The sequence below is a fragment of the Echinops telfairi genome, unplaced genomic scaffold (assembly GCF_000313985.2).
Source record: "Echinops telfairi isolate 266 unplaced genomic scaffold, ASM31398v2 ScPeMD7_70;HRSCAF=299, whole genome shotgun sequence".
Lineage (NCBI taxonomy): Eukaryota > Metazoa > Chordata > Mammalia > Afrosoricida > Tenrecidae > Echinops > Echinops telfairi.
In genome coordinates, this window is record NW_022103968.1 from 70,536,130 (window position 1) to 70,551,625 (window position 15,496).

At 40.4% G+C, this 15,496-nt stretch overlaps 1 protein-coding gene across 1 annotated transcript in view; it reads right to left on the bottom strand.

Annotated features, from left to right (window-relative positions):
- Positions 1-15,496, bottom strand: part of KCNMA1 (potassium calcium-activated channel subfamily M alpha 1) — a 1,099,869-nt gene that overhangs the window by 402,994 nt on the left and 681,379 nt on the right. Inside the window, 1 exon segment of the mRNA XM_045291187.1 lies at positions 12,142-12,209. Within this exon segment, the coding sequence (XP_045147122.1) occupies positions 12,142-12,209 (68 nt within the window).

Below are 15,496 nucleotides of genomic sequence, written 5' to 3' on the forward strand. Positions count from 1 at the left end.
GGTGTAATACAGTCAACTTTGGGCTGCCAACCAGAAGATCAGCAGTTTGAAACCACCAGCCACTGCCTAGTAGAAATATGAGGCATTCTACTTGTGCAAAGTTTCAATCTCAGAACCCCACAGTGGGCAGTTCTACCTGATCCTATAGAGTCACTATGAGTTGGAATTGACTCAATGGTAGAAAATTTGGTTTTTCATTTGAGTGAGCAAAATATGGAATGATGCAAGAAGCAGCAAAAGAGAATGGGAGGAATACTTGAATACTTGTACTCATTCCAAAGACAGGTGATACAACAGAATGCAGAAAATATCAAATAATACCATTAATATCACATGTAAACAAAAATTTTGCTGAAGATCATTCAATAATAGTCGCAGGACTACATTGAAATGGAGCTGCCACGAATGTAAGCCAGATTTATCACAGAACATGGAACTGTTGCCTCTTGTGCATGTGAAAGTTGGACATTGAATCATTGCTGAAATCAAATGGGTGTTAGCTGAAAGTAGAGAATACAAGACATATTTATTTATATTTTATTGACTAAGCAAAGGCACTGAACTCTGTGAATCATAACAAACTACAGGTAGCATTGAGAAGAATGGGAATTCCAGAACACATCGTTGTTCTCAAGCAAAACATATACATGGACCAAGAAATAGCCATGCAAAGAAAACAAGGGGATGCTGAGTGTTTTAAAAATCAGGAAAAGAGTTCATTAGACTTGAACCTGTAGGCTGAGCACATCGCCTTAGCAGCTGGACCATCTGAAGAAGAACTTGGCATCAGTATTAGAAGAAGGCTTATTCACAGCCTGCAATAGACACGTGACACAAGCTTGCTTACTAAAAGTGAGGAGGACTTGAAGCACTTGCTGATGAAGATTAAAAATGTGTAGCCTTCTTCAGTATGGCTACAACTCAATGGAATGAAAACAAAAAGCATCACAAGTGAACCAAATAAATAACATCATGACAAATAGAGGAAGCTTGGAGGTGTCAAGGATTTCATCTGTGTCGAAACCGAAGTGAAAAAGAGGAAGACCCTCAATGACATGAATTGACACTGACTATAACAATGGGCTTACCCATAACAATTGTGAGGATGGAGCAGGAAGGGTAATGGTTTGCTCTGCTGTGCATAGGGCTACTATGAGTCTGTACTGAGTTGATGGCACCTAACAATAATAACACTGCCATTCAATCAATTCTGACTTTCACCTTTCCACCTGAGAACTAACCATCTGAGGGGTAGTGCAGTCCCCAGTTCATCCCATTCTCCTTTCCTCTTCACCCTCAGCCAGGGTTGACCAGCATCACAAGCTTCCTGGTGACTTAACTATTGTCAGTTGTGTGAGCAGATTCTGGCTCTTGGGAAGCATGTGTGCGAAGTGGAACTACACTCCATTAGGTTTTCAAGGCTGTGCCCTTTTGCAGTCAGATACCAGGCCCACCTTGCAAGGTGCCTCTCGATGGTTGGAACAGCCAGCCATTAAGTGAGTAGTTAGATGCTTAATGGTTTCTGCCAACCAAAGACATGTTATAGTCCTTTCGGTTTCCTTTCATTTTTAAGTAGCACCCTCTAGGCACTGTCTATTGTGGAACCTATGAGCTATCTGCTGAAGACAAATAAATCCAACCTTCTTTACTCTTCCCCCAAATGAAAAACTAAACCCATGGAAGAGAGCTAGGAGAACCCTCCGAATGCCACTGCTCATACTAAGCCAAAGCTGGGAGTTGACACCTGGCCTCCAGTTTCCCTCTTGCCTGACAGGTGGGCCCCTGAGAGACAAATCACAGTACCAGGCCACTGAAGTACTGCAAGGTATGATCTTTTCAAAGGTCCATCAATTATAGACTAAGAACTATATAAGGATTGACCAAAAGGTCCCCTCTGCCCTCATACTAGTTCCAGCCCTGACACCTGCTATGAGACCACTACCAGATTGGTCTTTGAAATTGGCTGTGTATTTTCTGCCATCTATGGCAAGAGAGAAACACACTAAATTATAGTTGGTGTGAACTAAGAAAATCTCTAAAGTCAGTTCTGAGATCAACTTTATCCTAAAATTAAATTTGACCGTTTGACCATTTTTTTAATGCCAGAAGCTTGAATTAAGAGAGATAGGCACATAAATTATACCTTCAATTACAGTTTAAAAAGAACTGAAGCACTTCTTTCAAATGGGTACTCTTGATTGAACTCTCTCTAGAGTCAACCAACCTTGCCTTGAATCTGAGGTGAATAGGAAGATTTTCAAAAGATCCTCGTCTAGCATTGGATTTAGCCAAGTCTATTTCTGAGGTTTGAAGTGAATTTAAGTTAAGCTTAGATAAAGAAGTGTTTGCTTAGAGGTTGAGATAGTTTATTGTGCCAGCCTGGCTGATAAACACAATTGGGATTAACTGAAGGGCAGAGAGATAAATGGCTTGGTGAGCCTTGCCTTTCTTGTCTCTCCTTGCTTGTTCTGTGCCTCAATTTAAAGGCTACAGTACCTGTGGGACACCTAGCCTGTGGACTGTGTCGCTGTAAGTTGAGGTCCCTTTAAGACGTCTCTGGAGCTGGGGACTGGCAGTTGGTGACCTGCCTTGTGATTGGCTGCTGTGCTGACATAGCCTAGCTCTCTCTACAAATAGAGGAAGATCTGGCATCAGACTATACTTGAAGGACTGCTAGTCTCTCAACTATCTCTCATGGACGTGAGTTGCACTGAGCCATTTGTAGTGCTTTCTAATTTAACTGTTTATTTCTGGTATTATATATTTATCTGTATATGATTTAACAGTTCATTTCTCGTTATATATCTAATTATCTTTATAAATAAATATATTAAATTGTCAGGAATTTGGTTTTATCTCTCTAGAGAACCCTGTCTGACACAGGGGTCCTGATTGGCAGCAGGAACACTTCAGCTAACTTTAGTTCTGATGTTATAAGTAAGCACCACGATAAACCTAAAGACAAATAGGAAAACAGAAAACACTTTTGAAGGTCGACTCAAAATCTACTGCCATCCAGTCATTCCAAACTCATAGCAACTCTATATAGATAGCCGGATCTTTCTTCTGCTGAGCAGCTGGTGAGTTTGAACTGGCTAACTTTTGGTTAATAATTGGAAATAATTATTTCAAGCTTTGTGAGCCATATTATCTTGGTTGCAAATACTCAACTATGGCATGGTATATATAAGCATATAAGATATGAAAACAGGGGTTTGACTATGTTTGAATAGAACTTATTTTCAAAAATAGAAATGATGGATCAGATTTAACAAACAGGCCCTAATTTGCTAGTCCCTGATTTAAATGATATATTGGAGGGAGGGTGATAAGGTTGGGAGGGAGATAATTAGACAATAAGGCATTGTCAACAGTAACATTAGATAAAACTAAATTCTATAAGATGAATGTAATTAGAAATACTTGATAATTCTTTGTCCAGAAAAAAATCATTTTAGTACCTAATATCATGCTGTTTGTTATATTTTCAGCTTAATTCAGGTACGTGATGGAAAATTGAAAGCATTATTAGGGTTCCAATTGATCCATCCAGTTTATTCCAAACAAAAATAGCTCACCTGTCTCTGCAATTACCCTGTTTCCCCCAAAATAAGACAGTGTCTAATAGTAATTTTTGCTCCCAAGGATGCGCTAGGTCTTATTTTTAGGGGATGTCTTATTTTTCCATGAAAAAGAATACAGTACACATTTATTGTTTTATTGCTTTATTAAAAGAGACCTAGCACATCCTGTCTGCTCCGGCTGCGCTGCAGCCAGCAGTGAGCTGCGCGGCGGCATCTGCCGCTATGGTCCAGAGTCCAGAGTTAAGGTAGCTTTGGGGGGCCTTATTTTCGGGGAGGTCTTATTTTCAGGGGGTGCCTTATATTTCAGCGAGAGGCAAAACTGTAAGTAGATCTTATTTTGGGGGGGTGTCTTACTTCCGGAGAAACAGGGTAGCTCATGGCAGCAGACAAGTTCACTCAGAATTGTACTTATTTAGGCTCCTTAGGGTGCCTTCAAAAAAAGCCCAGTCCAGTGCTTCTGAGGGGATCTGATGGGCTAGTTCAATTCAAGGCAGGGAGTTCACCTCGGATAATGTCAACTATTTGGGGGGAGTCCTAAGGGAAATCCTATTAGGTTTCATCTAAAGGTTTAATCAACTTTCCTAATGCTGTGACCCTTTAATACAGTTCCTCATGTTGTGGCAACCCACCCAACCACACAATTATTTTCATTGCTACTTCATTACTGTAATTTTGCTACTGTTATGAATCAGGTGACCCCTGTGAAAGAGTCATTCAACACCCAAAGGGGTCGCAACCCACAGGTTGAGAAGAGCCTTTAGATTCTAAAGGCACAGAGTGATCTATCCTGGGGGCTTATTAGGAAGAAGTTTATAAAAATTGAAAACTGCCTTGGTGCAAAGACCAGGAAAGCTGCCATTGAGAGCAACCCTCTTAAAGCTGTGTTACCTGTTTACCTATTTTTCGGTAAGTGAAATCCAGGGATATTGAGCCTATAGGGAAAGAAAACATGACAAGGGTTTGGTGGGAGGGGCAATACAGGGGGTGGGGGAAATAAGAGGGAAATGATGTCAAGAAGCCCAGGAAGGAAAAGCATGCTTGGAGACTGATTATGGAAGAAATTGTACAACTATGTTTGACATGATTGAACTGTGGAATATGACATATGTATTAATTTCCAAGTTACAACAAATTTTTTTTAAAAAGCATAGATCCAGAAATGAGTTCTAGATGCTCATTGAATCCTAGCTCCAACTTAAGAACATCTAGTTCTTACTTCATGGTGCTGCTCAGTACTCAATTTCATGAAATGAACACTAAAGATAAGGTACTACAGCAAAGTGTGGTAAAGAAAGCAGATGGTGCCTGGCTATCAATCAAAATAGTGTCTGGGGTCTTAAAGGCTTGTATTCAAACAAGCAGCCATTGAAGCAAGGATCCAATTAAGTCTACACAGAAGAAGCATACCAGCTTGTGTGATCCAAAGATGACAATTACAAAATTCAAATATGGTGAAGCAAAAAGTATCAGAGTTAAAATTATGAACACCCAATTTGGAGAAAGCTATAGAGGACAGTGGGAGCCCCAATCCCATCTGCAGAGTGTCTAGTCAGACCAAACCACTGGCAGATCCGCTCTAGCCAAAGGCAATAGCCTTAGTCTCAGGCAGAGACCATTGTAATCTTGATTATGCAGGATCAAACTTGATACCAGGCCAGTTGTCCTTCCTGTAATCATAATCTGAATTAGTACTGGGTGCAAGTATCTCTTAGCTGTCCCATGACAGAAATTTCTTCCCTGGATTTTTGAAAATTGATTGGGGTCTTCTCCCCCTTACACGTCATTTGTATTTTTGTCATTATACTATTATGATCTTATCCTTACCCCCTTAGTGAGATTTGTCTTTCACTGTTTTCTGTTGGGTTTCCCAGCTTTGGAAGAATGGATGTATAATAACTGATACAAGGTGTTATAGGGAATGCAAGGCAGAAGGAGGGAAAGTGGATTTGAGGAGTAAACAATGAAGGGGGAAGGAGGAGGGAGCACTAGAATTGATCTTGATTGCACAACTTAGTTTAAAGGTGATATAAGGGGGGGGGCGGGGAATGTTCTAAGATAGACATGTTGGTGATTGGACAACTCCCCTTGATGCGACTGAAGGATTGAACTATTCAATTGTGTAGGTGAATTACTATGTGTCAATAAAACTGTTGGGGTAAAAAAGAAAAGAAAAAAAGTTGGGCCAAGGAATTGTTTTCCGTGACAGTGCACTTCCTTATTCACCAACGATCACAAGTGCTGTTCTATGATGCTTTTATTGGGAAGCCTTATTCCGACCACCCTGCAGTCCTGCTCTTGACTCTTCTTTTGTTACCCCAAATCAAGAATATTTAAAAGAGTATATAATTTGATCCCCCTGAGGATGACAAAATTACGAGTTTGAGTTGGTATAAATAGAAGAACTCACAAGGGTTATAGAGATGGAAACACTACCTTCAGAAATGTATAGACCTATATGGACAATAGGTAGAGAATTGCTTCACATTTTTTTACTAAAGTTTTTATTATTTTGTAGTAACTCTTTTTGACTTCCTTTCATAATGTCATGTCTTTTTAAATAGACTATGAACTTCCTGAAGTCAGGCCCTCTGCTCCTCTTCTTTCTGGCGTTACCAGTTATGGAGTTACCAGCACTTTGGACTAGCTTAAAATGCATCCCTTGCGGTATGAAGATAATTTGGGTTTTGACCTGGCAATCTAACTAGCCTGTAGGGAGGAAGAATTTCTTCCAATGGACAGATTGTCAGCCCCCTTCTCCATGTAAAATGTTTCTCATCAATCCAGAAAAAAGTTACTTTAAAGGGAAAATCAGAACAAGATGTTACATGTCAGTGGATTCACCTACTGGAATGTTATCTTTTCATAAATGCTAATTATAACTCACTAAATAAGAAAGATTTTAATCTTAAACCAAATTGTGGAAACAATTTCAATTCATATTGACCCCATGTGGATCAGAGGACTATGTTCTATATGGTTTTCAACAGCTAGTTTTTCTAATGTAGACCACCAGTCCTCTCTTCTGAAGTGCTCCTGAGTGAACTCGCACTGTAAATCGTTTAGTTTGAAGTGTAGTATACTAACTGTTTTTGAGCTACTAGGGATATTAGAATATTGTATTATAAGTATACATAAAAATGGGAATGAAAAATCTAGAAGAAAATGGAAATGCAAAATCCTGACAATTTAAAAATAACAACTAACAAATGAAGGAGAGGATGTGGGAGGAAGTGTAAATGCAGCACTTTTTTTTCTCCTTTCAAGTCCATCCATTTAATCTAAAGTTAAACCTAAAGTTAAAGGAAAAAATTATTCCACCTTCATTATGTTTCATAATTTTGATCATATCAGGATCTCTTAAGAAGTAAAAGTTATGAGAACATAGCAAATCTTTTCACATTTCATAGAATTTTTGTAAAATTTTTATCTGCTTTTAATGTAGTGTTGATTTTATTTGACTGATGTTTTCTTTGTATTTTTGTGTTTCCATTTGTTTTTAAGCATTATTTACTTTATTAATTTGTTGTTGAATGTATACACAGCAAAAAATACATAATTCAGCAGTTTTTACATGTTCAATTCAGTTCAATCCTTTCAACTATATAACCAATCTTGTCATCTTTTCCTGTGTGATTCTTCCACTATTAACACATACTTACCATCACATAAGCTTGCTTTCTAGCCTTTAGTGTCATGGTTGTCAGTTTAATCCCGTGCATATAATTCATTACAAGGTGATCTATGAGTAGATGTTTGGCCAGAAACACAGGCTGAACAAGGGTGGAAGAGAGAGTGGGAATATACCTGTGAAGATATATGTTTGACAGAGGATATTTGCATGTGTGTTTTTTCCTTCACTGTACATATATCCATGAATGTGGTGGAATATACAGGGATAAAGTTGTGAAAACTTCTTAAACATAATCAAACACCTTGAGAGAGATGGTTGCTGGGCCTAGAGCAATGGTTCTCAGCCTGTGGGTCACGACCCCTTTGGGGGTCAAACGACCCTTTCACAGAGGTCACCCGATTCATAACAGAAGCAGAATAACAGTTATGAAGTAGCAACAAAAATAATGTTATGGTTGGGGGTCACCGCAACATGAAGAACTGCATGAAAGGGTCGCAGCATGAGGAGGATTGAGAACCACTGTTCTAGAGGATCATGACCATAATCTTGGAGGACTTTAAGGTCAATTGCCATAACTAGAGTTCAAAAAATTTTGTTTTATACCCTATATTGTTGAGTAGCGAGTTGGGTCTTAAAAATATGTGAACAGCCCTTGAGACAGTTAGTTTATTATGCCAACCTGGCCTATAAACACATGTGGGGTTAATTGAAGGACGGAGGGATAAATGGCTCAGTGAGCCTCGCAGTTCTACTTCTCAGGTCTCTTGCTTTGTGATGGGCAGACCAGGGTGCAGCTGCCTTAGCCAGTTCCCTGCAGGCTCACTTCCTGCAGGACATCCTCAAGAAGAAGCCACATGGACCTACCCCGATGCAGCCCTGGATGCTGGAGCACCCGTGTTGAAACCCCTGCCAGCGCTGAGATGCTTACACATTCACTGGCTCAGCTTTCCTCCTGCACTTGGCATTATTGCGTTTGTCTTGTGAGATGGAGGAGGATTTTGTGGATTGGGGTTGGACATATGGGTTAATGTTGGACTTGGCTTGGGCAGCTCTGGGTTGGGATGTTTTCTTGATGCGCACTTAACCTTTTTATAAAACTCTCTCTTATACATGAGTTTCTGTGGATTTGTTTCTCTAAAGTACCCAGACTAGCACAGCCCTCTAACATGCAACTACTGGTCTCTCTCCATCCACAGGAAAGAAGAGTGATGAAAATTGAAGGCACAAGGAAACAATTAGTACAATGTACTTAAGGACCACACAAAATCAGCCTCAACAACCACAAGACCACAAGATCTAAATGATATCCAGTTACCATTACCAACTGCTCCAACAAAGATCACACTAGAAAGTCCCAAGCAGAGTGTAAAAAATGTGACTAGAGTGCAAATTCATCAGATTAGTCATATTGATCAGATAACAACTGGTGGGACCCCGGAGACCATGGTCCTTAGTTGCCCTTTGGGTTTCTGTATCAGAAAAATTAAATGTTTAAAATAAAAATGGCAGCTTTAGCCCATGGACAGTGCTCACAGAGTTAGAGAGGAAGGAGGAATGGAAACTGGACACACAGGGAGGAAGTGTAATAAGTACACTGGAGGGATTAAAATGCATTCGTTGAAATAAAATATGATTGAATTTTAAATGTAAAACTGATTATCTGCTCTGTAAGCCTTCACTTAATTAACAATACGTTTTTAAAAGTTTACAATGCTCAAGGCATACATTTTAATTGATGTATATTTTTATAAAAGTAATAAATATTTTTGAGAATATGTAATCAAGAGATTCATATCTATTTTAGCTGTGCCTATAAAATAAAATCCTCCTTGTATTTAAAATAAAAACAAAGTGAACTTGGAAAGATTGCAAGCATTTTTATAGTTTCTGGGATGTAATAAACTAGCCAAATAAAATCCCCTTGTCCTACCCCAGCCAAATAAAAAGTTCTAGGGCGAGGGTCACAGACTGGGCAGTTCTGAATAGGAGGTCGCAGTGTCCTCTAAGCTCCACTGCATTTAATGAGAACAGCATCCTGGCACCTTCTCAGGACCCACTGCAGTAAGCAGAAGCCACTGGTCACCAGCATCATGAATGTCGTAGAAAAGCTTCGTCCTACCCAGAAAAGAGCTGCTGCCTCCCTTTTCATTGCTTCCCTTGCCATTCCCTTAGTGAGAGAGCAAGCAGGAAATGAGAGCTGAGAATCAAGAATTATATCTGCAGCAGTGGTTCTCAACGTTCCTATTGCCTTGACCATTTAATACAGTTCCTCATGTTGTGGTGACCCCCAACCATAACATTATTTTCGTTGCTACTTCATAAGTGTAATTTTGCTACAGTTATGAATCATCATGTAAATATCTGATAGGCAGGATGTACTTTCATTGTTACAAATTGAACACAATTAAAGCATAGGGATGAATCACAAAAACAATATGTAATTATATATTGTTAAATATTTATTTCTAATGACAAATAAATGAAATTTTGTCTTAAAGCGTGGTGTAGCATGGGTAATAGTCTTCGTGCTCAGTACTTGTATATGAGCATATCTGCATGTGGACGCACCCGCCTGGAGATGGATAGAGGAGCGGTGTCTCGGTTCCTAAGACCACTGGATATATGTTTTCCAATATTCTTAGGTGACCCCTGTGAAAGGGTCATTCGACCCCAAAGGGGTTAGAACCCACAGGTCGAGAACTGCTGATATAGAGGAACATGGGATCACTCCAAGAATGACTATGAAGAGGTCTATAAAGTGATCAGATTGAAAATTAACTCAGATCAAAAATAACTGGAAGGTGCCCAGGTAAGCAGCTTGCATTGCAAGCTCCATGGTGATCAGTAAATTAACCAATTAGGAGACAGAGTTGGGGATTCAAGTAAGTGAACAAACTGTAGCAATACAGAGTACTCCCAAGGCCAGGGAGGTGAACTTCCCTCCCAGCTAGCCATGCTCCAGAACCCATAGGCTCTGCCCGAAGTTCACCCAAGACACTCAACACCATGAGCAATCCCCTTCTCCCCATCCAGTGCTCCACCACCACACCTAGTATCCTCCCAAGGCCAGTCTGTGGCCCCAACAGCCATGGCTAGACTCTGTCTGCATTCCACCCAAGGAAAGCCCCACAGCAAACAGTCCCACACACCCTGCCAGCCCATGGCTATACCTGCCATGGTTGAAACCCACCCTCAACTCTGTCACTCACACAGTAGATCAGGCGCCTGAGCCCGGGTTTCACTTACCTACCAACTGCAGCCCGTGCCACTGTGGCCAGAGCCTGCCATCCATCTGTGCAGTGCTCCAACAGCCATGAATGGAACAAATCAATAAGTACACAAAGTCCAACTGTGACCCTTTAGCCTACACCTGGATCCCTCCCCAGCAAGTGACTGCAGCTCTTAAGGCTGCAGTCAGAACCCATCTGCCAGCCTCTGCAGATTGTCCTGTAGGGCCAACCTGGACACCACAACACTCTAGTGAGTCTGTCCTGGACTAGTGGCTTCTCTGCTGGACCACCTCCAGCCATGAAGTTTTCCCATGCAGCAGCTGTGACCCCATAGCTTCTCTGCTGGGTCGCTTCCACCCCTTGGGGCCTACACACAGTAAAGCCACAACCATGCAGCTTCTTGACTGGCCCACCCCCAACACTGGGGCTATCCTGTGGCACCATGATGGCTCTGTGGACTCTCCACTGGGCAGCAACTGACCCCATGGATAACTCATGCTATCTTTGTGAACTCGCAGTTTCTGCCCCAGATTTATGGTCCCTCCGCAGCGCAACCCAACCCAGCCGTATCCCAGCCAGCGCAAACCAGTCCCACAGACACACCATAGGCATGCCCTGGCATAGTCCAAAATCATACCCACTGTCTCCAAGCACAGGCCATCTTCTGAGCATCCCTGCTGCTGCCAGCTACAAAACTGCTGCAGCACCTTCCTTATATAGTAGCCCAATACCCAAACACATTAGGCCACAGGCAGGCCCCACAATCACTCTTACCAGACAACACTCTTACCAGCCCCACAGAGAGAAAGCTCAGGGCCCCCGTGTCTTTCAGGAATTTGGTGCCAGGAGCAGAAAAATTACAAACAGCAACCTAAATCAACACCCTCTACAAGAAAACAAGAGAAACAAAATGCAACATCGGAGGTTGTCCTAAACCTAATGACACTCACAGAAGAAGCAGGCATTTATATGCCACAAAAAGAAATCCTCAGAATGCTTCTTGGAGTCGTACAGGATATGAGGGAAGCAAAACAGAATATGAATCCAACAATTGAGGAGATAAAGTCCATGATTGATGGGATGAAGTCCATGCACCAAAGGGAAATACAAGAGTTAAGGGGAAAGGTAACAGAAACAAAAAACCAAGATAACAGACCTCACCAATGGACTAGAAGAGGCAAAGAATCATAACAGTGATCTCGAGGACAACCAGGCAGACTTCAACAAACAAGAAAGTCAAACAAGGCAATCAATGAGGCAGAAGAAAACCTGAGGTCAATGACAGATGCTATGAATAGGAACAATATTCAAATAATAGGAATACCAGAACACACAATGAAGAAGTCAACAGCTATAGTAACAAGCGAATTCATGGAAGAAAACTTCCCCAACTTAATGAATGAGACTCAGACTATGATACAGGAAGCAGAGAAGACACCAATTAGAGTAAACCAGGAAGAAATCACCCTGAGATATATTAGTTAAATTGTCCAACTTTGAGGAAAAGGAAAAACTCATAAGAGCAGCGAGAGAGAGAAAAAATTGCAGTCACATACAATGGTACGCAGGTAAGAAAATGCTGATACTATCAGCAGATACCATGAAGAGGAGGAGAGAATGGTGTAACATCTTCCGAAAGTTGAAAGAGAACAATGCCAGTCCAAGAATCCCCTATCCTGCCAAACTGTCTATCAACATAGACAGAGAGGTAAGAGTCTTCCTGGACAAGGAAAAACTCAAAGTATAAGTTATAAGACACCCAATCTTGTGAAAAATCCTTGCCGACTCACTCTGGTCAGAAGATCAACATCCACCAAGTACAAATAGGAGACCACCACATAGCACAACCCCACCTGGAAGTCAATGTGCTGAAAATAACCACCAAGATAACATTGCTTCAAGGGCAAAAAGAGTGCAAGAATGAAGCCCTACCACCACCACCACCACTACACACACATAATGTTATGTGGGGAGATAGGAAAACACCCAACACAAAAAGTACATGGTGACAACAATGAATCGAGAGTTGGTGGTAATAACTGAATGTCAATAGTCTGAATTCACCATTAAAAGACAAAGGCTTGCAGACTAGCTTAGAAAACAAAACAATCTGTTGCCTGAAAGAGACACAACTTGGGCTCACAAACAAAATAGGTTAAGAATAAAAGGCTGGCGAAAAATACACCAAGCAAATGGAGATCTAAAAAGTGCAGGGGTTGCAATCCTAATCTCTGACAAAATGTATTTCAAGGTGCAAATCATAATAAGAGATAAGGATGATCACTATATAATGCAAAAAGGATCAGTAGATCAAAAAACAGTGAGAATAGTAAATATATACATGCTTAACAAGAGACCTGCAATATTTGTCAAGCAAATTCTTCAAAAAATGAAAACAGAAATCTCAGACCCAGCAATCATAGTAGATGACTTTAATACACTGATATCAAAGAAAGGCCACCATGAAAGAAACTCAACAAAGTAGCTACAGAGCTGAACACCACAATTAGGCAACTCAACCTGATAGACATCTATAGAGTCAAAAATTCACTTTCTTTTCAAGTGCACATGGCTCTTATTCAAAAATAGAGCACATGCTAGGGCACAAGCCGAGCCTGAGTAAATTCAAACATAGACATCACTCAGAAGTCTCTCTCAGACCACCATGCCATAAAGCTGGAATTAAATTAAAGAATGATTTAAAAACAACAATAACAAGGCCAGACAATTGGAAGATGAATAACGACCTTCTACGTAATGAGTGGGTACTGGCCTAAATTAGAGAGGAAATTAGGAATTTTTAAGAAACTAACGAGAATGAGAACACAATGTACCAAAACCTATGAGACATAGCAAAAGCACTTATCAGAGGTTATTTGATAGAGATTAATGCACATATGAAAAAGTAAGAGAGACTGCTGACTGATACACTATCACAAAATATTCAGCAACTAGAGCAGAGTCAACAGAACAATCCCTCCAATAGCATAAGAAAAGGAATAATAAAAAGCAGTGGGAGTGGGAAGACAAGACAGAAATGTAAAAAATCAATGCAGCAAAAAAACTGGTTCTTTGAAGGGATTAATAGAATTGATAGACTGCTGGAAAATCTAACCACTGTTAGGAAAGAGCAAATATCAATAGCCAGGATGAGGAAGGAATCAGGGGAAATCACAATGGATCCTAATGAGATTAAAAGGATAATTTCATTATACAATATACAAAATATAATCTAATTATACAAACTACCATGAAAATCTGTATTCCAATGAATTCAACAACCTGGTAGACATGGACAAATACTTGGAAAAACAATCCATCCCTAGAATGTCCCTGATAGAAGTCAAGAACATCAGTAGACCCATATCAATAAAAGAAATAGATATGGTTACCAAAAAACTACCAATGAAAAAAAAAAACCCCAGGCTAGACAGCTTCACCAAATTCTACCAAGCATTCAGGGAATACCTAACACCAATTCTACACAAACTCTTCCAGAACATAGAAATAGACAGTAAACTCTCTACCTCATTCTACGAAGCTAGTATAACACTGATACCCAAACCAGGCAAGGATCCCAAAAGAATAATGAACTACAGACTGATATCTCTAATGAACATTGATGCAAAAATCCTTAACAAAATACTAGCCAATCAAAAACAAAATTATATAAAACAAATAATTCACCATGACTAAGAGGGACTCAATCCAGAGATGCAGGTATGGTTCAACATCTGAAAGTCCATCAGCATCATCTATCACATTGAGAAGAAAATGAATAAGAACCACATGATAATATCAATAGATGCAGAAAAAGCATTTGACAACACCTATTCCTAATTAAGACACTCAAGAAGATAGGAATGGAAGGGGAATCCCTTGAGTAAATACAAGCTATCTATAAAAAACTAACAGCCAAAAAAAAACAAAAACAAAAATCTAGCAGCCAGCATCATAGGCAATGGAGAAAAGATGAAAACAATCCCAAAGACAAAGGGGAGCAGACAAGGATGCCCCTGTGTCCCCGCTTCTATTCAACTTCGTACTGGAGGTCCTAGCTAACAACATAAGGCAATGAAAGGACATTAGAGGCATTAGTCTAAGGGAGGAAGAGGAGAAACTATCCTTATTTGAAGACAACATGATTCCATACATTGAAAACCCCAGAAATTCCACAATAGGAGTGCTAGCAGCAATAATGGAATATGGAAGAGTGGCTGGATACAAGATCAACAAACAGAAGTCTATTGGATTGCTATATTCATCAGAATATACATTGTGAAGGCAGTGACCTTCACAATAGCCAAGTACAAATTGAAATACCTAGGGATATACCTAACCACACCCCCATATGATTTGTATGAGGATATCTACATAACCCTACAACAAAATAAAATTGATCTCCACAAGTGGAAGAATATCCCATGCTTAAGGATTGGAAAACTCAATATAGTAAAGATGTCAATCCTACCCAAGGCAATACATAAATTTAACACTATACCAACAAATACCAACAACCTTCTTCAATGAAATAGAAAAACTGACTATCAACTTCACATGGAGAGGGAAAAAGCCAAGAATTTGCAGAGAACTCCTCAAGAAGAAAGACAAAGTCAGAGGGTGTGATAGGTAGGTTTATTGTGCCAACATGGCCAATGAACACATGTGGGATTAACTGAAGGGCGGAGAGATAAATGGCTGGCAAGCCTCGCCTTTCTTATCTCTTGCTCTTTGATGACTGGACCAGTGTGTGGCTGCCTTGCTTGTTCTGTCTCAATTTGCAAGCTACACTACCTATAGGACACCTAACTCACGGACTGTGTCACTGTAGTTTGAGGTTCCTTCAAGACCTGTTTTGCCACACTACTAGAGTATACATCTCTTGAGCTGGGGACGATCCGACCCTATCATCTGGCTGACTGTTGGTGACCTGCTGTTTGCTGTTTGCTGCCCATGGCCGAATAGACTGAATAGCTCTACAGAGGACTACCCGGTGGCCCTCAAGATTTGAAGGACTGCCAGTGTATTAGCTGTCTCATGGAAGTGAGTTG